Source organism: Thalassophryne amazonica, chromosome 12 (genome assembly GCF_902500255.1).
Source record: "Thalassophryne amazonica chromosome 12, fThaAma1.1, whole genome shotgun sequence".
Classification (NCBI taxonomy): domain Eukaryota; kingdom Metazoa; phylum Chordata; class Actinopteri; order Batrachoidiformes; family Batrachoididae; genus Thalassophryne; species Thalassophryne amazonica.
Genome location: NC_047114.1, coordinates 102,914,089 through 102,941,606, shown reverse-complemented (window position 1 = coordinate 102,941,606; position 27,518 = coordinate 102,914,089). Strand labels below are relative to the sequence as shown.

The 27,518-nt window shown below is 42.5% G+C and overlaps 1 protein-coding gene across 3 annotated transcripts in view; it reads right to left on the bottom strand.

Annotated features, from left to right (window-relative positions):
* Positions 1–7,436: 7,436 nt before the first annotated feature.
* The window catches only part of riok1 (RIO kinase 1 (yeast)), a 90,074-nt gene continuing 69,992 nt past the window's right edge, over positions 7,437–27,518 (bottom strand). For 2 of the 3 annotated variants that reach the window (XM_034183462.1, XM_034183464.1), the window contains exons 11-17: positions 26,261–26,364; positions 26,075–26,181; positions 25,848–25,913; positions 25,633–25,749; positions 25,371–25,424; positions 25,147–25,210; positions 7,437–7,753 (exon numbers count right to left, since the gene is read on the bottom strand). In XM_034183462.1, coding sequence (XP_034039353.1) covers positions 7,596–7,753; positions 25,147–25,210; positions 25,371–25,424; positions 25,633–25,749; positions 25,848–25,913; positions 26,075–26,181; positions 26,261–26,364 — 670 coding nt within the window. In that variant the 3' untranslated portion in view covers positions 7,437–7,595. Of the gene's footprint in view, positions 7,754–9,831; positions 10,093–25,105; positions 25,211–25,370; positions 25,425–25,632; positions 25,750–25,847; positions 25,914–26,074; positions 26,182–26,260; positions 26,365–27,518 lie in introns of those variants that run through there. The other variant, XM_034183465.1, reaches the window with a different exon arrangement.

Below are 27,518 nucleotides of genomic sequence, written 5' to 3'. Positions count from 1 at the left end.
TGCACGTGTTTGATGGTGGACGCGGATTCAACGTAATGTCGCTCACTGCGTGCGGTAATTGTCGTTTCTCATCCAAAGTAAGCAGAATAAATGTTTCCCGGTACATTGGACTGTGTTGTTATGGAAGCGTGTTGTATTCACTGGATTAAAAAAACTGGCCGGTGATCTCGTGCGGTAATTGTCGTTTCTCATCCATTTAGTGACCAGAACCAGAGCAGTGACAAGAACCAGAGTTAGTGAAAAAGAACCAGAGTTCCGTGAAAAAGAACCAGAGTTCAGTGACGAGAACCAGAGTTAGTGAAAAAGAACCAGAGTTCAGTGAAAAAAAACCAGAGTTCGGTGACCAGAACCAGAGTTCAGTGAAAAAGAACCAGAGTTCAGTGACGAGAACCAGAGTTCAGTGACGAGAACCAGAGTTAGTGAAAAAGAACCAGAGTTCCGTGAAAAAGAACCAGAGTTCAGTGACCAGAACCAGAGTTCAGTGAAAAAGAACCAGAGTTCCATGAAAAAGAACCAGAGTTCAGTGAAAAAGAACCAGAGATTAGTGACCAGAACCAGAGTTCAGTGACCAGAACCAGAGTTGGTGAAAAAGAACCAGAGTTCAGAGACCAGAATCAGAGTTCAGTGAAAAAGAACCAGAGTTCCGTGAAAAAGAACCAGAGATTAGTGACCAGAACCAGAGTTCAGTGACCAGAACCAGAGTTCAGTGAAAAAGAACCAGAGTTCAGAGACCAGAACCAGAGTTCAGTGAAAAAGAACCAGAGTTCCGTGAAAAAGAACCAGAGATTAGTGACCAGAACCAGAGTTCAGTGACCAGAACCAGAGTTAGTGAAAAAGAACCAGAGATCAGTGACCAGAACCAGAGTTCAGTGACCAGAACCAGAGTTCAGTGAAAAAGAACCAGAGTTCAGAGACCAGAACCAGAGTTCAGTGAAAAAGAACCAGAGTTTAGTGACCAGAACCAGAGTTTAGTGACCAGAACCAGAGTTTAGTGACCAGAACCAGAGTTTAGTGACCAGAACCCAGCCTGTTCAGCATGTCGGGCGCACGGTGCCTGATGGGAAGGCATCGGGACAAACAAATGCACGTGTTTGATGGTGGACGCGGATTCAACGTAATGTCGCTCACTGCGTGCGGTAATTGTCGTTTCTCATCCAAAGTAAGCAGAATAAATGTTTCCCGGTACATTGGACTGTGTTGTTATGGAAGCGTGTTGTATTCACTGGATTTAAAAAACTGGCCGGTGATCTCGTATAATTATAAGAAAAGATCAGGTGTCTGTTTTCTGTATATTCTTCTCAGGAAAGACGTGGGCTGAGCTCAGCTGATGATAAAACACTGGAATCAAACACAAAGTGTGGATTTTCCCCTGATGAATGTCCGAGGAGGAGCAGTCTGACAGCTGTCACTCACACAGACCCACCGACCGCTGAGGGACACAGTGGGGCTCACTGCCACCCGGGCACATGCCAGTCTGTGTACCCGGTGCCTCGCTGGAGGAGTTTCATTCACCCAGGAACAGTTTAGGGGGAAATCCAGATCAGTGTGGGATGTTAGAAAGTGGCCAATTTTCAATTATGACTCGGGAATTCTGACGCTTGTCTTTACCGAGGGACTGGAAGTATGGAAGCACATTGTACAAAACGATTATGATTACACACACACACACAGCGTCCCGTGCTTTCGACATGAACACTGCAGGGTATCACAGCCAGACTTGCAACCACAACGAATAAGTTCCAGGAGTTTCTGAGGAGCAGGTTGCAGGTCAGTCATGATGGGCAGTAATGTCCCTTCAGCCCCACTACACAGGAGCCATTTCAACGCCAAGCCATTCCTGGATCTGCTGATACACTCTCAGGCTGTGGTATTTCAGTGATGAAAATATCATGAAATAACTTACTGTCAATAATTCTGCACTCTGGGAGCAATCTTAAGGCTGTGGACTTGTAAAACTTGCACAGAATCCCTGGAAACCTGTTTGAGGGACCACGTGGCCATGGTTGTGTACCCAGCGGGGATCCCCCCAGTTGTCACCTTGAGTGATGCCCACAGAACTCTATTCAGGTCATAGGCCCATGCTATATGAGGTCTGTTAGAAAAGTATCGGACCGTTTTATTTTTTGCAAAAACCTGATGGATTTGAATTACGTGTGCTTGCATGAACCAACCTTGAACCTTCGTGCGCTTGCAAAAAATAAAAAGGTTGGATACTTTTCTAACAGACCTTGTATCTCTACTTGGGTACATGGAAACCAAGGCTGAGGTCAAGTCATTCAGATACCATCCTCTGGTATGAAGCTTATTTTTAAGTTCAAACTATTTACAGAACTTAACATTTAACTCCCCCCCCCCCCCGTCTGAAATTACATCCTATTATTAATTATAATTCATTTTACTGACCTATCTATCCTGTTTTATACACAATCTTAAGGTTTTTTTCTTCATGTTAAACATTTATATTACAGTCAAGAAGAATATCTCTCTCATTCTGGATATCTGTAAGACAAAATCTTTTCCCCCTCGAGAAAAATGTTGTCCACTAATTAGATTTTGGTAGATTTTTGATAAGTTATAGAGCAAACTGGTATATGGCTCATTACTGTTGCAGTTTGTTTTGGGTGATTCTGTAGATTTGCTGGAGTATTATATCCAGTGCACTGAGATGGACACTGAAAAAAAAAGTTCTACAAAACAAACGCATGTGTCCTAATTCATTCATGAGGCAAACAAAATGTCACCAACATGTAGTCGCTGGAGTTTTGGGTGATGGCCAGAGTTTGTTCATTTTGTGACGCAATTTTTTATGGAGTGATAATTTAAAGATTGAAACACACCAGTCAAACTCCAGTCATACGCATTAAATGTTCTTTTTGTGAGCAAACAGGAGACATTTTGGGATTATTCCAACAGCACGAAGCTCTTTTTTTTTTTTGAAGCATGTAATAAAACTTCATTTATTATCAGCACGTTTTACCCAGAATGCAAGTGGGGGCCAGTGTTTGCTCACCTTTTGGCACATGTGCATTGGTATGTTAATTGTATGCTAATTGTGTGAATGACGTAGGTAGTACTGACTTTGTGTGAATTTACATACCAGGAGAAACAGACTACGAGAAAATACTTGTGTCCGGGAATCGGTGCCCGTTTCCATCCCTGCCTTTCTGTGGGAGAAACACAGTCCAAAAGCAGGATGCAGAGACACACTCGGTGTGTGTGACTGGGCGCGGGAGACCGGCGACTCAGCTACATGGTGTTTTAATATTATAATGTGTAATTAAACTTATAGTTTCACTGACTGTAATGTTTTTGTTTTGTTGTGCAGTTTTAACTTGCTGTCTTTTTCTGTGCTTTAGTTTGGTGTCTTTGTTCAAGTTAGTGTTCAGAGTAGGACATCTGTGTCATCATGACAGTGTTTTTATGGACAGACTAACTCAGTTTTCTTCATTTTTGTCACTTCCCCGTTCCTCCGCTCCACTATTCAGATTCGGACTCTTTTCAATCTTATTTGCCTGCAGTGTTTTTGGCTTACAGTGAATCATGATGTATGTTACTTTGCGGTGTTCTGCTGTGAACTTGTGTTTTAAATTGGTCAGATGGAGATCGAGTGTTAACTCACTGTGGCCTTCCCCATCTCTGTGAAGAATAAATATTGTTAAACTCTATTCTGGTTCTGGTCCGTTCAATGAACTATCTGTGGTACCGCAACACTACATATATGGAACTGTTTTTTGTTCTTGATATACCCACAGGTTATGTTGGATGTGGGATGTTGGGAGAGCTGTGGGGTATAAATTCGGGAGATTCCCACCGTGGAATTTGCAGCGAGTTCTGCCAGCTGCAGTACTGACTGACCCTCAGCTCCTATTGCCCCCCCCCCGGCTCTTTTCCCCCTCTGTGTGTAAATAAATGAACAATGTTAAGAAATGTGATGCATCATTGTACACATCAAAAGTGTGATGTGGGGAGGGGAGGTGATGGTCTAGTGGATAAGCATTTGGCTTGAGACCAGAAGAACCTTTATTCAAATCCCAGCCTGACTGGAAAAATCACTAAGGGCCCTTGAGCAAGGTCTTTACTCCCCTAGTTGCTCCCAGTGTGTAGTGGGCACCTTGTATGGCAGCACCCTGACACTGGGGTGAATGTGAGGCATTATTGTAAAGCGCTTTGATCATCTGATGCAGATGGAAAAGCATGATATAAATGCAGACCATTTACTTCTATGAAAACGTATAGCCCCGACAAGATATGTTTTGCTATATTTTTTTATTGCTTTCAATAAAAAAATAACCAAGTCTTGTCTTGCTGATGGTCACAAGCTTCAGGAAAGAACCAGACTGTGAATCCTCAAGAATGACATGAACTGAGTGCCATAAACTTATGTTAAATCATATTACAAGGGCAATTTCCCAACTTCAAAATTTTACTGTTTTGTTTGTTCTTGGTTTCTATGAAAAAATAAAATCCCTCATCACTTTTTTTTCTTGACATCAAGGATGATAAAGTATTTTTTAAAAATTTTATTTTTAAATGGGGCCTAATTGTTGCTTATTGTGGTTATATATATATATATATATATATATATATATATATATAGCACACGGAACTAACAACACAGGCAACAACTCAAAGGCAGAAGCAAAGCTTATAGATACCCATAAAAAATACCATAAAAAATAAAGAATGTATACATTTAAGGAAATTTATGGTTTTGACAATACTGGATTTTTCATCTGAACTCCCCACATATAAACATATATACTCATAACAACAATATAAAAGAAATGTGCAAAAACAAAACTCAATGCACCAGAATTTTAAAACCAAAAGAGCAACAGTACATAAACCCAAGCACAACAAAATGATAAACCTAATTTTCCAAACTATAACATCATGAACTATAACAAGTAAGTATTTTAAAGCTGACTAAGGTACCAAGTAACAATATTATCAGGACACTTATTCCAAATATTAACAGCCTTAATGGAAACACAATGACTTTTTGCAGTAGTTCTGATTCTTAGTTTATCAAATACAAATGTCCCTCTGAAATTGTAGCAGGAATCCCTCATTTTAAACAGATCCTGGACATGTTGACTTTATAGTTTGTATTGTAATAATCAACAAAGTCCCAGAATTTTAAAATTTGCAAACCAGCAAATAATAGATTTGTTAGCTCCTGATATGGCTTATTACTGATAATTCTTATAGCTTTCTTTTGCAATAGAAATACTGGATTAGTATTAGTTCTACTGTATGTTTTCCCAAACAACACAATATGTCATATATGGAACAAATACTGTTATACAAAATAGCCAAAGAATGTTGAGAGAGGAAGTCTTATACATTATGCAGAATTGCAATGACTTTTGACATTTTAGATTTAACATAATATGCACTTTCCAGCTTAATTTATCATCAATATAAACCAATAAATTTTGTGCTTGTTACAATTTCAATTTCATGTAATAAATTTCTATTTATGTTCTTTGGCTTATTACCAAATATGATACACTTAGTTTTATCAAACCAGTTTAAATTTATGTAATTCATTCTCCAAGCTGTCCCAAATGATCCCCACCATATATATATATATATATATATATATATATATATATATATATATATATACACACACACAACCCCTGGCAATAATTATGGAATCACCGTCCTCGGAGGATGTTCATCCAGTTGTTTAATTTTGTAGAAAAAAAGCAGATCACAGACATGACACAAAACTAAAGTCATTTCAAATGGAAACTTTCTGGCTTTACTTTTTTAGACCAAGCAGAGGGAAAAAAAATATGGAATCAGTCAATTCTGAGGAAAAAATTATGGAATCACCCTGTAAATTTTCATCCCCAAAACTAACACCTGCATCAAATCAGATCTGCTCGTTAGTCTGCATCTAAAAAGGAGTGATCACACCTTGGAGAGCTGTTGCACCAAGTGGACTGACATGAATCATGGCTCCAACACGAGAGATGTCAGTTGAAACAAAGGAGAGGATTATCAAACTCTTAAAAGAGGGTAAATCATCACGCAATGTTGCAAAAGATGTTGGTTGTTCACAGTCAGCTGTGTCTAAACTCTGGACCAAATACAAAACATGGGAAGGTTGTTAAAGGCAAACATACTGGTAGACCAAGGAAGACATCAAAGTGTCAAGACAGAAAACTTAAAGCAATATGTCTCAAAAATCGAAAATGCACAACAAAACAAATGAGGAATGAATGGGAGGAAACTGGAGTCAACGTCTGTGACCGAACTGTAAGAAACCTCCTAAAGGAAATGGGATTTACATACAGAAAAGCTAAATGAAAGCCATCATTAACACCTAAACAGAAAAAAACAAGGTTACAATGGGCTAAGGAAAAGCAATTGTGGACTGTGGATGACTGGATGAAAGTCATATTCAGTGATGAATCTCGAATCTGCATTGGGCAAGGTGATGATGCTGGAACTTTTGTTTGGTGCCGTTCCAATGAGATTTATAAAGATGACTGCCTGAAGAGAACATGTAAATTTCCACAGTCATTGATGATATGGGGCTGCATGTCAGGTAAAGGCACTGGGGAGATGGCTGTCATTACATCATCAATAAATGCACAAGTTTACGTTGATATTTTGGACACTTTTCTGATGTTTAAGGATGATGAAATCATTTTTCAAGAAGATAATGCATCTTGCCATAGAGCGAAAACTGTGAAAACATTCCTTGCAAAAAGACACATAGGGTCAATGTCAACGAGCAGATCTGATTTGATGCAGCTGTTAGTTTTGGGGATGAAAATTTACAGGGTGATTCCATATTTTATTCCTCAGAATTGAGTGATTCCATATTTTTTTTCCCTCTGCTTGGTCTAAAAAAGTAACTGTTACTGACTGCCACAATCTTTTTTTCTTGATTTCTTATAGTGTTTCTTAAAGCCAGAAAGTTGCCATTTGAAATGACTTTAGTTTTGTGTCATGTCTGTGATCTGCTTTTTTTCTACAAAATTAAACAACTGAATGAACATCCTCCGAGGACGGTGATTCCATCATTATTGATATATATATAAAGTTCAACTAGAAAGCAGCCTTAGGAACAATTATCCCCCCCCCCCCCCCCCAAAAAAAGGTTATCATCATTGACATTGATGAGGGATTTTACTGCCATAATTTTGCATTATGCATATTTTACATGACATGTGGGAGGTATATTTTCACCACTGAGCTATGACACCATCTTCCTCTGAATGGTTTGTGCCACACACTCAACCCGTGTGTTAGTCTCATTCGATTTTTCATCCCCGTTTTGTAGAGACCAGCCACTGACGTCACAGTGGAGCTCCACTGACGTCACAGTGGAGCTCCACTCTGATTGGCTGTCATCCCCCGCCACTCAAAAACAAAGAACAGTTTCAAAGAGAATGTGACTTTTTAACCTCTTAAAATAGGTCAAGGTTAGCCATCTTTGAACTTGTCCAAGGTCTGTGTCCCAAGAACATTCCCTGTGAATTTGAAGACTCTGGCAGTAAGAGGACTGGACTTATGCTGAACACAGACAGACAGACAGGTCTGAGCAATACCCCATGGCCATATAACCCTAACCCTCAGGTAAAAACAGTGTGGTGGAGACAGTTCATGTCCATCATCAGAGCAGCAGGAAACCAGCATCCTGTGACACAAATAGCAGTGGCACCACACTTTAAATCCAAAACCCAACAGACTCTGAAAAAGTTGAGTTTTGGGGTGAAGTGTGTCATCTCCTCTAAATCTGAGCATCACTTTCAAAGAAAAGCTCCAAGGCTTCGTTATCAGACATACAGTAGTGTTCAGAATAATAGTAGTGCTATGTGACTAAAAAGATTAATCCAGGTTTTGAGTATATTTCTTATTGTTACATGGGAAACAAGGTATTAGTAGTATTTAGTTGTATAACCACAGTTTTTCATGATTTCTTCACAGCTGCGAGGCATTAATTTTGTTGGTTTGGAACCAAGATTTTGCTGGTTTACTAGTGTGCTTGGGGTCATTGTCTTGTTGAAACACCCATTTCAAGGGCATGTCCTCTTCAGCATAAGGCAACATGACCTCTTCAAGTATTTTGACATATCCAAACTGATCCATGATACCTGGTATGTGATATATAGGCCCAACACCATAGTAGGAGAAACATGCCCATATCATGATGCTTGCACCACCATGCTTCACTGTCTTCACTGTGAACTGTGGCTTGAATTCAGAGTTTGGGGGTCGTCTCACAAACTGTCTGTGGCCTTTGGACCCAAAAAGAACAATTTTACTGTCATCAGTCCACAAAATATTCCTCCATTTCTCTTTAGGCCAGTTGATGTGTTCTTTGGCAAATTGTAACCTCTTCTGCACATGTCTTTTATTTAACAGAGGGACTTTGCGGGGGATTCTTGCAAATAAATTAGCTTCACACAGGCGTCTTCTAACTGTCACAGCACTTACAGGTAACTCCAGACTGTCTTTGATCATCCTGGAGCTGATCAATGGGTGAGCCTTTGACATTCTGGTTATTCTTCTATCCATTTTGATGGTTGTTTTCTGTTTTCTTCCACACATCTGTTTTTTTTGTCCATTTTAAAGCATTGGAGATCATTGTAGATGAACAGCCTATAATTTTTTGCACCTGCGTATAAGTTTTCCCCTCTCCAATCAACTTTTTAATCAAATTACGCTGTTCTTCTGAACAATGTCTTGAAGGTTCCATTTTCCTCAGGCTTTCAAAGAGAAAAGCATGTTCAACAGGTGCTGGCTTCATCCTTAAATAGGGGACACCTGATTCACACCTGTTTATTCCACAAAGTTGACAAACTCACTGACTGAATGCCACACTACTATTATTGTGAACACCCCCTTTTCTACTTCTTTTTTTTTACTAATAGCCCAATTTCATAGCCTTAAGAGTGTGCATATCATGAATGCTTGGTCTTGTTGGATTTGTGAGAATCTACTGAATCTACTGGTACCTTGTTTCCCATGTAACAATAAGAAATATACTCAAAACCTGGATTAATCTTTTAGTCACATAGCACTACTATTATTCTGAACACTACCGTAAATGCATTGGTTCTGTTGTGTCTGTCAGCCATCGGGATCTTTGTGTTTTGCTAATAAGTACGTTGCACGTCCAGTGAGACGTTTATCAGAAATGCACCTGTTAACTCGCTCAGAAGAGAAATAAAAACCATCACAGACACTAATTCTGAGCGCATGTGCACAGACAGACTTATAATCATGAGTACTTTGATGTTGTGTTGCTAACGGGGATGTTAAAACGCGTGTGACACGTCCTTTAAACTGCTGCCTCTGAAACCGATTTCCTCTCAGGGAAAACAAAAAAGCAACAACTTCACAAACAGATTCAATCACTAGAAGCCCTGAAACACAACATTTAAATCCTGCTTTAAATTGTACCCCCCCCCCCCCACTCTCTCTCTCACACACACACACACACACACACACACACACACACACACACACACACACACACACACACACACACACACACACACACACACAGACGTCAGGCTGAGCACTGGAGTGAAGCAGGTGTCGTGGACAAGTTTCTGTGTAGGCTCTCAGTTGTCCAGGTGGTTTCCATAGTAGAGAAGCTTGAATCTTCGACTGGACTGGGTTGCTTGACGTGAGGATGTTTCGCTTCAAATCGCAGAAGCTTCCTCAGCTAAAATTCTTGCTCTGGAAGTCTGACTTCTGTCTGACTCTTGTAGAGAAGAATAAAACAGAACCCAACGAGCTGGAGTTTTAAACCTAACCAGACCCCTCCTACTGAGAGGCCGACTGCTACAGGGTGGTGACTAAACAATAGCTCTAATTAGCACCTAGTGTGCTCTAGTTAGCACCCTGTCATTTGAAACGAAATGTCCTCGCGTCAAGCAACCCAGTCCAGTAGAAGATTCAAACTTCTCTACTGTCGTGGACAAGCTTCATGAGCGACACGATGCCGTCTCATCAACTCTTCTTCATTTTGGCCACTTTCTCTTTTCGCTTCTTCACATGCTTTGGAATTTTCGTTTTCCTTTTTTCTCTCTGAGCCTCTTTCACAATTTTCTTCTTCTCCTACAACAAACAAACAAAAAAAGAAAAACACAAAACATGATTAACAGCAGAAAGTCACTTGTAGCTAACTGTGGCTAACAGTTTTGGGTAGTACATGTTACCATGACGACACATTTGCACACACTTGTGAGGTAATTGTAAACAGTCTTTCATGATTTTATGTCAGTAAAACAGACAGACAGCTGTAGCAACCCACTGACATCAAATCTCAGTGACATCACAAAGGGCATCGCGCTCCAGGGACGTGTGGTCCTGCGGAGGAACTCCTCCAGTCTGGGAGACAAAGGTCATCCTCTGGACTGGAACACAGGACTTAATGTCCACTGTGAAAGGAAAGATCTGATCACCGGGGGCCTCGTGTACAAAGGCGTGCGTGGATTTCCTACTGAGACCTGACGTACGCCGAAACTCAGAACTGGTGTCAGCACAGAAATATCCAGATGTATCAAAGCGTGTGTACTCATGGATCCAAGCACATTCCATTTGTACATCCCACTGAATGTGGAACTGAGACCTACCAAGCTCCTTCCTTTCCACACCCCTATTTAAATATGAAAATTCATGTAAGTAGCCCTGGGAGCTGGGAATCCCCTCTCAGTCAGATCAGACAACATGAACACAGGAAAGAAATTACACCCGGTGTGAGCCACAGATGACTGGATATGACGTGGAGACACACAAGGACAGTTTACTTGGTTCCCTGTCAAACAGAGTAAACATGAACTGGTAAGTTAGTGTAAGGGCGTGCATGTGTGTGTGAGGCTGTAAATGCTGTGAGCTCAGAGCAGCGCGCGCACACACACACACTTAAGTTACAGAAAATGAGGTGCACCGTGGCCGACAGTGTGTGACATCACAACTATACACACCTGTTTATTGACAAATACTGAACACAGGGAGACAATCAGGGGCCTGTTAATCTGAAACTCTAGTATCACCACCAAGAAGAAAAACAAACATTAATAATAATAATAATAATAATAATAAAAACATTTGAATTCATCGGCCGGTGACCTCCAACACTCACTGGATTGGTTCACAGCTGAGTGTGAAGTGGCTGGGATTAGGATCAGCACCTCTAAATCTGAGGCCATGGTTCTCAGCAGGAAACCAATGGCTTGCCTACTCCGCGTAGGGAATGACGTCTTACCCCAAGTGAAGCAGTTCAAGTACCTCGGGGTCTTGTTCACGAGTGAGGGGACAATGGCGTGTGAGATTGGCCGGAGAATCGGTGCAGCAGGGACGGTGTTGCATTCGCTCTACTGTACTGTTATGACAAAAAGGGAGCTGAGCCAAAAGGTGAAGCTCTTGACCCACTGGTCAGTCTTCATTCTGAAGAATATTACTGCATTTTCTGCTACTAATTCTTGTGCATATCTTTCAGAAACAACCAGAATAAATCATCCGGTCTGTATGATTAAAATGTATATTTTTTGACCTGATTCTGTTATGTTGACGTTTGAGTAACAGTGTGAAGTTTCTGCCACAATGCTAAAACTACTGTTTTACAATCATACTGTGCTCATGTACGCTCGCACTGTCCAGTTGAACATGTTTAGACTCATATTAGTATAATATTCACTGTATTAGATTCAGGGCTTCTTTGTAAGAGCACAAGATATTGTACTCATCATCCTACTTTGGCCTAATTGTGGGAATACTGCAACTGCTTATGCGGTCTGTTTGGTATCAGTGGAATGTCTAGACAAGATGTACCCCGTCTCTATTGTTGCTGTGGAACTAAGTGTTGAACTGCAGGCACATCTGTGCACGTCTGCCTGCTGACATTTAAGATATATGTTATGACTAAGGATAATCTGGCGAAGTGTGTTCAGGCCCACACAGAGTTGTTTTGCACATTCTCACAGGAACAAGGGAGGAAGCCTGAAGCATGTGGCCGTGACCTGTCCTGTACAGGCCAGTCAGGGACAGGTGTGGTAAAGACACACGAGGGAAGTGATGTGCTAGTAACCTCTCCTTCCGAGCTAGCTTTAGCTTTGCCACACAACACAAAGGGAAGAGAATTCCCAGAAGCAGACAGTTTTCACCAACCTCTTGGTCCAATGAGAGGAAGGGACAAAACAATGCCTCAAGAATAGCTGAATCACTGTTAGGAGGTTATTTACGTGAATGAAAAATAGCATGGGGGAGTCTTCTTATCTCCTGCTGAGAGCTCAGGCTACGTCAGGACTGAGAATAGGTTCCACAGAGCTCTGTGTAAGACTGATTTTACTACTCAATGTTTTAAATAAAACTCTGTTCTGAACGGTAAATCACGCAGGGTGCATTCTCAACAGATCCTTTTGTGTCATGACTTCTTTGGCTCCACCCTCCCTGGTATCAACGGGTGTGCTGCGACTGGCGGACAAGGTCAAGGATACTGGGGGCTAGTCTCCAACAGTTCCTACTCTCACCTATGGTCATGAGGCTTGGGTCATGACCAAAAGAACTAGATTGCTGGTACAAGCGGTCGAAATGGACTTCCTCAGGAGGGTGGCTGGTGTTTTCCTTAGAGATACGGTGAGAAGCTTGGTCATCTGTGGGGAGCCCGGAGTAGAGCCATTGCTCCTTGACGTTGAAAGGAGTCAGCTGAGATGGTTCAGGCATCTGGTAAGGATGCCCCCTGGGAGCCTCCCTGGGGAGGTGTTCCAGGCATGTCCATCTGGGAGGAGACTCCAGGGAAGACCCAGGACTAGGTGGAGAGATTATATTTCCACACTGGCCTGGGAACACCTCAGGATCCCCCAGTCAGAGGTGGTCAATGTGGCCCGGGAAAGGCAAGTCTGGGGTCTCCTGCTAGAGCTGTTGCCCCCGCAACCCGATCCCAGATAAGAAGTTGAAGATGAGTGATATTTGAATGTGCGCATGCCCACATGTGCCCACACTGGTTTTTGTTTTGAACAATTACACGAATAAACTATTTACACAGCAAGTAGCCACCCATCATGCACTGGGCCAGCCTCTAGCCCATTCCCAACTCAACCCAATGCATTTGTGGATCACATATGATTTGAACATTGATGCAATGAAATTGTTTCCTATAGATAATATGAAGGTGATGCCACAGATCATGTGATATGTGCTCACGCAGCCATATTGGACAGCAACTTCCACATTGCATGAATGGCAAATGACTGAACGTTATGTTTAGCAGATGTGCTTTTTCACTTTATTTATGACTGTCTACACAAATTAAAAAAATAAAGACCTGCCTTAAATAAGCGGTGGGCATTATGTAAATTAAAATGATTACATTTGTTTTGTTTTTTTTTAAGTCCACTGCAGAGTGGTACCTTAAAATCTTAAAGACTGATTTATGCTTCTTTAACTGTGTGTAATGTAATGACATCGACATGCACGACTGTTTTAAAGTTCTCCGTCACAGCTTTATGCAATTTTTCTGGATGATGCCTTTTCTGGATTAATTTGTCCCTCAATGAGTTTTTCTTTCTACAATCATCAACCTCCAAATCAAAGGTAAGGTGAACGATTTCCCTTTATGAATTGTGGGTCATTTGAGTGTCTTTTTCCAACTCGGTGTTGTAAAATTGGTCATATTTGTGGATTTTTCTGTCAAATGTATTTTATCCATGATGAAAATATAATCAGTGAGTGCAACTATGCCCACTTTCCTCAGATTGGTTAGTGTCAGTGCTGAACTTCATTTCATATCTCTATTACATGTGAGGGGTTTTAAACAGAAAGGCATTGTGATCAGATGGGACATGAGCAAAAATCCAAATTATTAGAGTGCAAGGTCCGTACAAAAAAGACTGAGGTCTGATATTCCTGAACAGACTGAGCAAGCCAGGTGAATCATTTGTTTATTATGTGGCTGTTCTAAGCTGTGTTTTCATCTTGTTTGTCTTCATGTGCACTTCCAGCTGATTTGCTGTTAATTCCTCTAGTTCAAACTCGCCAGAGTAATAAAACTCGCTCAGAGAATCGTCCTCTTCATCGCTCATAATTTCTTTGTTCACTTTTTGTTTCATTTTATTTTGTGCTGTGAAAATTGTAAACAAAGTTGCAAATCTGATACACAACCCGGACCGAATGTCATGGTAACAGTCTGATATGGGAAAATATGAAGCCGGAAATCAGCCAATCAGAGTGTGCGTACCATTGTAGCCATATAATAAATGGTGTTCATTACATAGAATACAACCAAACAAAAGCAGTTAGACTTTTGTTTTTGTCCGGTGAGTGCGAGTATCCGGTTTACACGACGGTTTAAGTAAGGATTAAACAACTCAAAGCTGTGCATTATACGGTTAGAATGCACGACACGGAGTCTAAAACACGAAGCAGAGTGGTGTTACTCCGCGAAGTGCATTCAAACCATATAATGCACGGCTTCAAGTTGTTTAATCTGCTTATACCACGGTCTCACACAGTGAGCTAACACACAAATATTTATTTAAGTTAACAGAACTTGATAAAAATGTGTGAGTATTTGGGACTATTTTATGCCAGTCACAAAATATTGTCATCCTCGGCAACCGTTCTCTTCTTCTTTCCCGTCTTCAATCTTGTCCACTTTGTTCGATGTTCTTTACACCGTTGTTTTTGCTCTTCTTCTCGTTTGCTCTCCTCCTCTTTCCATTACTCAAACGTTTTATTTTGGCCAAAAATATTAAAATTCACTTGGAAATCCATGTTTTATCATGTTTCTCTCATTCACTTGTCAAAACACAGCTGATCTGCGCCAACTGGTTTGCGCGTTGCCATGGTGACGACCAGAGCGGAGTGATTATAACCGTGACTTAACTCGCTGAACTACGTGTGTGTATACACGAAAATAATGCACGCCAGTTAGACATGGAATTCTCACTGACCGTGGTATAAGTGAGTTTTATTGTACTTACTCAGGCTTTTATTACCAAGATCTCATCAGTAACCCAACTGATGACCACATTCTTCACCTATTCAGCCATGAAGAAGCTGTAGGCATCCAAACGTTTATGTTTTCAGGGCTTCTCCCAGATAGGGTGATGGAATGTTGATAAACTACCGTATTTTCCGGACTATAAGTCGCACTTTTTTACATGTTTTGGCCGGGGGTGCGACCTATACTCCGGTGCGACTTATAAATGAAAAATATACCGGTAGGATCTCAATTAATTTACTGTAACAAAACAATTTTACGTGACAGAGTCGATCTATGTTTTAAAATGGCCACCGGAAAAGGAAATGCAATGCATCATGGGCACTGTAGTATGACGGCCATCCTATAGTTCACGCTGGTTGCGATAACCAATCAGAGAACAGAACGTTGGATGCGTATTCCTCACCTCACCCACAGCGTGTGAAGCTGACAAACACGGTGCTTGCTGTTATTCCGGCTTGGCGAACAGAACAGCTTCAACCCTTGGATATCAGTGTGAGCAGAGTGTTTAAGTTGACGCTGAGAGCTGCGTGGGAGCATTGGGTGAGCGACGGCGGAGGATTAGCGTGTGCACTTGGAAGGAGCTGGCGTCGATGATTGTGAAAAGCGTTTGAAGCAGACGAACATGGTGTTTATTCCGGGACGGCTAACAAGACAGCTTCAACCCTTGGATATCAGTGTGAGCAGAGTGTTTAAGTTGACGCTGAGAGCTGCGTGGGAGCATTGGGTGAGCGACGGCGGAGGATTAGCGTGTGCACTTGGAAGGAGCTGGCGTCGATGATTGTGAAAAGCGTTTGAAGCAGACGAACATGGTGTTTATTCCGGGACGGCTAACAAGACAGCTTCAACCCTTGGATATCAGTGTGAGCAGAGTTGACGCTGAGAGCTGCATGGGAGTACTGAGCGACGGCGGAGGATTAGCGTCTGCACTTGGAAGGAGCTGGATCGACACCGCTGGGTGGTCATGAGCTGCGCAGGTAGGTGCTGCATGGTTCGGCTCGCAATGTGGTCCGCAAAATACAAACATATCCGTAGGTAAAATGCAGCTCACGAGAGGGCACTCGAGGCTTGTGTGACTGTTCCTGCGACTTCTGACTACCATAGAAAAATAAAAATTTTAACGTTACTGATAACAAGACAACGGAGAAGGCCCGAAAAAATGCCACCAAAAAGAAAATCATACTCTGCAGATTACAAGTTACGACTGGTGAAATATGCATCTGAAAACGGTAGCCGTCACAATATTATCATCTGAACTTTTCATGTTAACATACCTGTATGTCCATGGGACTTATAGTCCAGTGGACCTTATTTATGGTTTATTTTTCTTTATAATGGATAAAGTGGCTGGTGCGACTTATACTCCGGTGCGACTTATTTATGGTTTGTTTTTCTTTATAATGGATAAAGTGGCTGGTGCGACTTATACTCCGGTGTGACTTATAGTCCGGAAAATACGGTAGTTGAAAATGTTTAGATACCACACGTCTGGCTTCCGCTCAAAATCAATCAAACCGGTGAACCTCTTGAGGGAAATGTTGTAGAGATCCACACTGATTCTCTGAATTTTCTCTAAATACTTCTTCTAATGTTCAGGATCAACTGCTTTTGTTATAATGGACAAATTAGCTTGGCCGTCCACCAACAACCCAGCATCGGCCATGTTGTGGTGTACACGGAGCTTGCCATCCAATATGGCCACGTACACAAAAAAAAAAAAAAAAAAAAATCACGTGTTGCGTGTGATAGCAGTGCACATTTCCATGGTCATGTCACTTGTGATACATCCTAACATCAGCATGGAGACATACGTACACCACGCAGAATATCACTGACGCTAGCTCACAGATCTGGCAACTTGTTTCCGACAGACTGTGCTGTTGTGACACCTTTCTAATCTCTACATGATTGTATTCATTTCTTTTATTTCTGTTTAAAACTTTTTAGTTTTTAAGTGCATCTACTGTGAATCTTGTTTAACTACAACCCCAATTCCAGTGAAGTTGGGACGTTGCGTAAAATGTAAATAAAAACAGAATACAATGATTTTCAAATCCTCTTCAACCTATATTCAACTGAATACAAAAATCAACTGATCATAATGATATACTGTCAGTTGCTGATTTTCACAGATCTGGCAACTTGCTTCTGACGGATTGTTTGTTGCTGTGACGCCACTCTGAACTTCACACGGTTGTATACGCTTCTGTTTAGCACTCTTGTGGTTATTAATTGTATCTACTCTGAACGTTATTTAACAACAGTCCTGTTGTGAATCGCTAGCAGTTAGCATTCGCTAGCGGTTAGCTTTCACTAGCTAGGTCAACCCCTCCGTTGTTACTTTTTATAGATGTTTATTTTCTACCCGTTTAATACTTCTGTTTGTTTTTCAGTTGAACTGCTGTGAATTTGCTGTAATTTTTACTCCTGTGTAAAATCTTAGGAGCGGCTAGCATTTTCGCTAGCGGTTAGCTTGCGTTAGCTATTTCTGACCCTTCTCATCATTTTTTCATTTCATTTTTTACACTCCTGTTAGTTAATTAACTGTTAAGTGTATTTTATAGCTACTGCGTTTTTACCTGTTTAATACTTCTGTTAGTTTTTCAGTGTAACTGCTGTGGATTTTAATAAATGTATTTATGTCTGTGTGAGCCTTAGGAGTGGTTAGCTTATCCATTATTGGTTAGCTCGTGTTTGCTTGGCTACATTTTTGAATTTCTCAGTGCACAAAGTACACTACTTATTATACTTTACACCCTCCGTAAATCCTGCGTGATGTTGGAAGATAGGGTGGCTCTCTTAGAGAGCCGTGTCCATAAGTTAGAGCAGCTTCTTAGCACAGTGGAGTTAGATGTTACGGGTACTCCAGATGAGGTTAGTGTTGGGCTGGCTAGCAAGCCCATTAGCATCAGCTTAGAAACGCCAGCTGTGGAGGACGGCTTTCGGACTGTGGCTAGGCGGAGGAAGCCCCATAGGGCTTGGTGCCCAGTTGTGGCACCCCGATCACACTCGCCAGTGCGAACTGTGAATCGGTTCTCCCCCTTGGATTTGCCAGATGTGAATTCTCTGGGCCCACAAGTGACTTAGACTCCTGTCTCCAGGCCGAAACACTGGACTTTAGTGACAGGGGATTCTATCACCCGCAAAGTCAGGTTACAGACGCCGGCTGACGTTAAATGTATTCCTGGGGCCAGAGCTCCCAACATTGCATCTCATCTTTGGGTGCCGACGCTGCAGAAGGGAAGACAGACAAAGGAACATGACATGAGATATACTCACATAGTTATTCACGTTGGCACCAATGATATCAGGATGAAGCACTCAGAGGTCACAAAAATGGACATAGAGTGGACTTGTGACCTTGCAAGAAAGATTTGTCGGCATCGATTAATAGTCTCTGGTCCCCTCCCCTCCCGGGGTACTGATGAGGTGTTTAGCAGGCTGACATCATTAAATAGGTGGCTGGCACAGTTTTGTAGACAGCAAGGCTTTAGCTTTATTGATAACTGGCCTTCGTTCTGGGGCCACCGTGGCTTACTGATGCCAGACGGCCTCCACCCTACTGGGGAAGGCGCCGCCATCTTGTCTGTGAACATAGATAGAGCTCTACAGGGAGGGTAACATTAGGAAACTACAGCAGGCCACGGAGCAGGTGATTAGAGACCCTGCAAGGCTTATGACAAATGTGGATGTGGAATCCATTAGCTTAGCAGGAAATTTAGTGCAGAAAATCCACTATGGTGATAGTGCAGTTTATTTGCCAGGGAGGGAATTTCAATAAGTTGAGACTGTGGCCTGCTTCTGTAGTCGTGTCCATAAAAATCAGAGGGATATGCTTTTTAAACTTAACACCCATTACTATATTGGATGATGTTGAAATTGAGGATGGCCCAGTGGTTGTTCCAGCAATAGCAAAGATTTCGTGTATGCTACCTACAACGCGTGTGGAATGTCTTAAACCTAAACCTACTTCTAGGCATCTTATATATGCTACTCTGGAACCACCCCTAAACCCAAACAGTTCAACTGTCAACCCCACTAAGGTCCTTAGACTGGGTCTCATTAACATTAGATCACTGTCCTCAAAATCATTGTTGATCAATGATCTAATTATTGATCATCACTTAGATATGATTGGGTTATGTGAAACCTGGCTTAAACCTACAGCTGTCCTCCCCTTAAATGAGGCCTGCCCACCAACATATACATTTAGTCACATCCCTCGTGATGCGAAGCAAGGCGGGGGTGTTGCTCTTCAGGGTTCTCCCCAGAAATGTTTAGTATAGCGGTGCTGTTGGCAATTATAACCTGAAGCGGCACGTGTTATGAGTCATTTTGACTGGTTTTACATGCATTGAAAGCAAGAATAATAGACAAAAATGACACTTATGTTGTAATATCAAAGCTCTTTTTTGCATTTTTCTGTCTAAGTTAAGAAAATAAATAACAGAAAATTTATTTAATGTTTGATGGACATAACCTGTGCTCTCTTCTTTAAAAATGACACACTGTACCTTTAATCCAGTCAGACAGGCAGAGTTTTTCTGTCATTTTGACAGTTTAGCGTTTTGTTTTTTTTCCCCCCAACATTTCTGAGGGGGATTGCAGACTTATTTAAAAAAAACAATATAACCCCTAATTGTCTTGTTTGATCAAGAGCTAAAACTGGACTGATTTGATTGTGAAATCAGAATCAATTTTACTGCCAATTAAGTTCTCACATACAAGTAATTTGATCAGGTGTCACTGGTGCAAAAACAACAATAAAAAGAAAATGAAAAAAACTAATTCTGGAAGAAGTAGTAAATCTGCTCTTTTAATGATGAAATCCTGGATGAAAAACATTCTGAATCAGTTTTTCAGACTTTACTGTTTCACTGAAGCTGTGTGGTGAAGATGATGGTTGATTAAAATTGCTTCACTGCTTTTTTACAGCACAAGATTTCCTGGATTACTTTGGGAAGAAAATAGAAGACATCAGGTTAAACATATCCCGGCATGCCTTAATCCAGACACTACACCCTGATATTGAGGTGGGCGCCACTACTGAGGTATTACCTAGATTTACAGAATTTGATAGTATCTCACTAGGCATGCTGACGAAAGTAATAACGTCAAAAAGCACAACCTGTTTATTTGATCCTATACCAACAAAACTGTTTAAGGACCTGTGGTCCACTCTTGGGCCGACTGTGCTGGAAATTATTAATCTTTCTTTAACTTCTGGATCTGTTCCTAAATGTTTCAAATCTGCAGTGATTAAACCATTACTTAAGAAACCTAATCTTGACCCTAGTGTATTGACAAACTATCGGCCGATATCAAATCTATCATTTTGCTCTAAAATTCTGTAAAAAGTGGTTTCACGGCAGCTCATAGACTATTTTACTGAGAATAATCTCTTTGAGCCACTGCAGTCTGCTTTTAGAAAATATCATTCCACAGAGACGGCTCTCACTAAAGTGGTGAATGATCTTCTGCTTACAATGGATTCGGACGCCACTACGGTTCTGTTGCTGTTAGATCTCAGTGCTGCATTTGATACAGTGGATCATCATATTCTACTTGATAGGCTGGAAAATCATTTTGGGATTACTGGGAGTGCCCTTGCATGGCTGACATCATACTTGACCAGTCGTTCTCACTGTGTTTTGTATAGTAACACTACCTCAAGAGGTGTCAAATCCAGCTTCAGAAAGTAAAAACCCTCCCATGTGTTCTTTCTACCTGTGCACCTAAAACAGGTGATCTCAATAATGAGCTCATCCACCTGCCTGAATAGATGAACTAATTACAACCAGCTGGTTTATTGGGAAGATGGAACAAATATGTGGCTGGACTTTTACTTTCTGAAGCTGGATTTAACACCTCTGACTACCTCTAACCTTAGTGACATGAAATTTGGAGTTCCACAGGGGTCCGTCTTAGGCCTCCTGCTTTTCTCCCTTTATATAGCACCCCTTGGGCACATATTGCGGTGTTTTGGGATTACCTTTCACTGCTATGCTGATGATACTCAGTTATACATGCCGATAACTGCTGGTAATCTCATCCACATAAAATCCTTAGAAGATTGCCTTGCATCAGTGACAAGCTGGATGTCTAGAAACATCCTACTTTTAAATCCTGATCAAACCGCTGCTAGGATTCCTGTCCATGTGGCGTGTTTCTCTGTTTCTCTGGACATGATCCAGCATGCAGGTGCCTCAGTATTGAGGATCCCAGTGGCTTCACCTGGCCAAGGACACGCCCACGCGTCACTAGTTTCATTTTTTGCAAAAGTTCTCAGATCTTGCTGCTTTTTAAACCAATTTGTCTCCCATGTGAACTGATGAAACAGTAAAATTTTTTAGCAAAATCGGACAAGGCTTGACACACCCCCCCCTTTCTGCCATCTTTCTTGCGTCAGCGTATTTTGTCGCAAAATGCCCATTTTCGCATAAAAACGTTAAAAAAATTCAACAGAAAACACTTATCTGAACAAAAACTAGCGTACTGTGGTTTTTGGGTTTGCTGGTTTCATTTATGATGGTTACTTAGTCCATTTGTGTGAGGTTGACATCAAGTTATATTGATTTAATAGAAAAATATACTCACACTTCACAATTTCATGTTATAAAAATCTTACTCAAGCTAGATACTTTTTTCTAAGGTTACATTAACATTTCCAACTAAGAAAGATTGAATAGTTTAACCATAGAGGTCACTGCAATGCTTTTGAGACAACTAATCAGTGCTGCTCCTAGTGGTCAAGATGCGTCGTTGTGGTGGTTAGAGCTTCCTTTAGTAAGTGCTTTTTTCATGATCTTTTAAAACTACCATACAGTATACCTACATGTTTTGTTTAAGTTAAACTTATTCATAAGTGTAATTAAAAGGGATTATATAATGTTTTGTGGAAATATAGACGTGAGCACAATTAATATAAAGTAAAATGTATATTTCAGATAGGTAGAGGTACTGTGACAGATGTAGATATGCCAATCCATCCAAGGGGAAAGAAAAGAAAGACAGAGTAGTTCTGACAGACAGAAACATGCAGCAGGACCGTTCGAGAGGAGGGGAAGCTCAGCAGAGGAGTGGGAGGATGTTGCTGGCCCGTCCCTGGCTGCAATGCCTGCCCACCAGCTTCCAACTATCAGAACCATATTGCAACGCTACAGGTCCTTGCGCACTGAACGTGCCAGTGATGACACCTCTGCCACTGCTGAAGTCATTGCCACAGAAGCTGAGGCAATTTGGGACAAAGCCAGGGTCCCTACTCTGGCTCACAAGAACTGTGTCAAGAGTGTTTCTGAAGTCACTGACAAATGGAAAAAGTGCCACAACCCAGGCGAACTGAGACACAGGCTGTCAGGCACCCTGGACTCACTCCTGGACCTGAAACCTAAGTTAAGAGGTAAGGCCAGTGAAGAGACACAGCTTGAGAAGCTAAAGTCTCTGATGAAGCAACAAAGAGACAGCTGGGAGACAGACTACAAGTTCTATATGGACCAGTACTCTGGCGCCCGTCTTCAACACCCAGGAGCAGCTGATGTGACACTTCACAAGAAAGAGAAAGCCACAGAAGAACGTGAAGCCAAGTGAGCCAAGTACTATGACCAGCAGACAGCTTCCACTGTACTTTCAGCCTGTGGATGCTCCTGTGGCCAAGGCTGTCAAGAAGTCCATCCAGAGACATCTGTGGTATCCGACAGAGCCACTTGTTGTTCTGGGCCTATTTGATAGCCATCTTGGATGTGATATGAAAGCTGCCGTGGCTGTTCAGCTCCAGACTTCCTTGAAGCCACCAGTCTACACCCCTGGAAAGCCGACCTTCCCACGTACAGCTATGCTTCAAGGGGATACCAGCCTTACCTCCCTGGTGGCACCACATTCCTGGCTGCTATTCAACCTGCTGGGTGAGACTGGGCACTGGCTGGCCTTGCCCCCTGGCCAGTGGGACGAGGTTGATGATTTTGTGAGAATGAAATCATTTGTGTGTAACATTTCTGTTGTGAATGATGCTGTGGAACGGACCATCAACGACGTTCAGGACTTTGCAAATGTCTCAAAAGATGAATCACACAGAGGAGGCTGTGCTGGTAACCGAATCCCACCGTCGGAATGTCCCAACCTTCACAAAGAGTAAGATGGATGATGACACTGTGTAACTATGTCAGATGACCTCAGGTTATTGTTTATGTTGTTTTATGTCAAGCATTAGCTTATATTTTGTATACGAGGTCTCTTAGATAATAAACCGACCCTTTTATTTTTTTTTAACTATATGGATTTGAATGACGTGCGATTACACCAATCATGCTTGAACCCTCGTGCGCATGCGTGAGTTTTTTCACGCGTGTCGTGACGTCATTTCCCTGTGGGCAGGCCTTGAGTGAGATGTGGTCCCGCCCTCTTGGCTGAATTCCTTTGTTTCACACGCTGCTTGAGACGGCGCGCGTTGCTTTATCAACATTTTTTCTGGACCTGTGAGGAATATCCGAGTGGACACTATTCGAGAAATTAAGCTGAGAGAGAGATTATGGGGTGTTTCTGTTGGTGTAAGGACTTCCCACAGAGTGGGACATCGCGCAGCGCTTCCAGGCGCCGTCGTCGGCCTGTTTCGACCTGAAAACATCCTTAATTTAAGGATAAATTAAGGCTTAATTCACCCAGGACGTCGTGAGAGAACAGAGAAGATTCAGAAGAGGCCGGCATGAGGACTTTATGCGGACATTCCACTGTTTAAGGACATTTTGTAATGAAAGACGTGCGCACAAATTCGCCAAGTTCTTTCCGTGACGACTCGGCAAATCTGTGTGCGCCGCGACAGGAAAAACACCTCCGTGTTGAAAACCATTTGTAAAATTCAGGCGGCTTTTAATGGCTTTCAACAAGTGAGTAACTGAGAAATTGTTTAACAGCTTGGGCATGTTCCAACTTGCCCGTTAAGGTTTCCAACGGAGGTGTTTTTCCTGTCGCGACCCCCCGCGGTCGGGTCCGGCCCGACATGCGACTCTGCCCGCACGTTCTTTCATTACAAAATGTCCGTTAACAATGGAATGTCTGAATAAACTCCTCATGCTGACTTCTTCTGAAAGTTCTCTGACGACTTACTGGATCAACAGAGCCTGAAATGTGGAAGTTTTCAACTTGAAACGGTGAGACGCTGCCGCCTGGAAGCGCAGATCGCCGTCAGGCGCCGTGGGCCGTCCTTACGGCGACACTACCAGACCAAAATCTCTCATCAGCCGTTAAAATTTTTACTGAAAACCAGCTGAATTTATCGAATGGTGTCCACTCAGTTGTGCCTTACAGTTTTGAAAAAATTTTGATCAAACAAAGCAGCAGTCTCTGAGCCATTCCTATACAATGAAAAAACGACGAGAGGGTGGGCCACTCCTCACTCAAAGACTGCCCACAGGCGAATGACGTAACCGACAGGCGTGAAAAAACTCTCGCATGCCCACGAGGGTTCAAGCATGTCTGATGTAATCACACGTGATTCAAATCCATATGGTTTTTGAAAAAAATAATAAGGTCGGATACTTTTCTAACAGACCTCGTATTTTGCTACTGTTAAAAAGATTGATATGTGTGACCTCATAACATTGTAACAAATTAAATATATATTGCCTACCTTACTTTGGTATGGTTTCATAGTTACCATCTGTCTTCAGAAACATATTTCACACATGGTTTTGATAATGAAAATGGAAAAAAAAAAAAATCATTTAATTTCCATATAAATTGACTAAATAACCATCATTAATGAAACCAGCACCCCAAAAACCATAGTAAGGTAGTTTGTCTTCAGATAATAGTGTTTTCTGTTGAACTCTTTAATGTTTTTTATGTGAAAATGGATGTTTCGCAGCAAAATACGCTGATGCATGAAAGATGGGGTTGGGGGGTGTCAAGTCTTGTCCAATTTCACTGTTTCATCAGTTCACATAGGAGACAAATAGGTTTAAAGAGCAGCAAAATCTGAGAACTTTTGCAAAAAATGAGACACCCTAACGTGTCACCTGGCCAAGGACACGCCCATGCGTCACCTTGCTGTATGAGTGGCGTGTCGCGGTGGAACCATTCAGGACCTAAGGCGGTTGTGTAGTGTGGTGACATGCAGCACTATCACATGCTGACCTTTCTGTCCACGGGAGCTTCTTCACTCTGCCTTTGGGTACCATCCTCATCCTCCTCATCCCCCTCTGTTGATGAAGAGTGCTCATCCTCCAGCAGAGCAGGAACCTGCAGACAGGAGGACAATAATCCATGTGTGCTGTCTCTGACTACTTGAGTCTGCAGGGCCTCAGGAAGACTTTGGACCCCAAAAAACATGAACAAGGTTCTAAAAAAAAATGTGTTCAGTCCCACTGTAGGCGGAGCTAAGCCGCAGTTGTCGTCATACCGTTTGCACTCCAGACAGGTCCTTGTTGAGGCCCGTCAGAGTCCGGTATAGAATCTGCACAACACAAGACACAGCAAGTCAGTCTTAGACCCGGAACCAGTTTGAAACAACTGTGAGGAACATTTTGGGACAAGTGATGCTGCCGGTGGACAAACAAAACATTTGGTTCTAGAATGTCTCACATTCAGCAGTAACACTCGGTACTCATCTCTCCTGCTCTCGTCTGTGACTGAACACATGAACACTCGTCAGCAGCTCTTACACTGTCATCGTTTCCACTGAGCGCAAGCTCCTTGTCCTTCGCCCTCAACTGGTCGACATGATGTTCGTAGTGGCCGACCTCGGTCAGCGTTTGAGGGATGTAAGCCCTCTTGAACACCTGAGGAGGATAATCATTGTCACACAGGTCAGAGGTCAAACTTGATAGGTTCCACTGCAGATTTTAAAGTGATGGCATGACGCCAAACAACCATTCACCTCCTCGTCCACACAATCCTGATCAGACCGCTGCTCTGCTGTTCGCTCTGCTGCAATCACCATCACCTGGGCAACCAGTTAGAAACATAGAGGACATCCTGACTCACGCCCTGACTGATCGATGCCCTGACCGACACCCTGATTGGCACTCTGACTCATGTCTTGACTGACATGCACTTCATTTAGTTCAATTAGCTTCTCATTAGCTTGTATATTTGTGCTCAAACCTTCTCCAGGTAGAGGTCGATGTTGTGACAGGTTATTAACGGGTCTGTGATGAAATCAAACAGCTCTCTGACCGTCATCACTGCTACACCATGTTTCCTGAAGAACTCTGCAGGCACACACCCTATGAGTACACTCGCATCATGACTGCATCTACTTCCTGTTCCTGTCAAAATAAAAAGCTTTACCATTGACATTGCTGCAGTCCTTCCTGAGGAACTCCAGAGCGTGCGGATGATCGTGCTCCACCGACTGCGACACATCGATGATGTAAGCATCACCATTGTGGTATCTACACAGTGTCAGTGGTTAGTAAAGGTGAGCATGTATATGATGTCAGTGTTTTTTTTTTTAATCAAAAACTGAAAGACAAAAAAAAAAAAGCTCAGTTTGAAACACACACACACACACACACACACACACACACACACACACACACACACACACACACACACACAGAGTCTGTCCTCTTCGACATCAGGTGCTGTGTGGAAAACATCACAAAGGAGACACACATCTGGGTCTTTCCAAACAGGTAGTCCTGGATGACAAAGGAAGTCCAGACCCTGATCAGAGCTCGTACCTTGACCTTCAGGACAGGAGACAGAGCTCTCTACAGCACCGCCAGAGCTGACCTGACAAGGGACATCAAACAGGCTAAACACTTCTACAAAAAGAAAAAAATAGAGGGATACCTGACGGACAATAACTCACGTCAGATGTGGAAGGGCCTCCAGGCCCTAACTAACTACAAAGGTCATCCCCCTGCAACATCCTCCAGCACTAGCAGCAGAGCTAAACAGCTTCTTTGCCCGTTTCCAGAACACCACCACCACACACCTGCAGTCACTGCCTCCCCCTGGTTCCAACACCTCACCTCTCTCTCTCCAGAAGCATGAGGTGAGGAAAAACCTAAGAGCAGTGAACCCCAGGAAAGCTGCTGGCCCTGACGGTATCCCGGGAGCGGTGATTAAAGTATGTGGTGACCAACTGGCAGGGATCCTTACACTCATCAACCTCTCCCAGACACATGCCACCATTTGCACATCTGAAGGCCTCCACCATAGTCCCCATCCCCAAAACACCTGCCACAGACAGACTGAATAATTATAGACCCATCGCCCTGACGTCTGTAATCATGACGTGCCTGGAGCGATCAGTCTCCCAGCAAATCAGAGAGTGCCTCCCTCGACCCCCACCAGTTTGCTGAGCCGCCTGGAGAATAAGAAGAGCTATGTGAGGATGCTCTTCATGGACTACAGCTCAGCGTTTAACACCATCAAACTGGACATCCTCATCACCAAACTGCTGGAATTACAGATCCCCCTCACCACCTGTAACTGGATCAAAAACCTTCTGACCAGCCGCCCAGTCTGTGAGACTCAGGCCCCACCACTCCTCCACACTCACACTCCGCACCGGTTCCTCTCATGGCTGTGTTCCGAG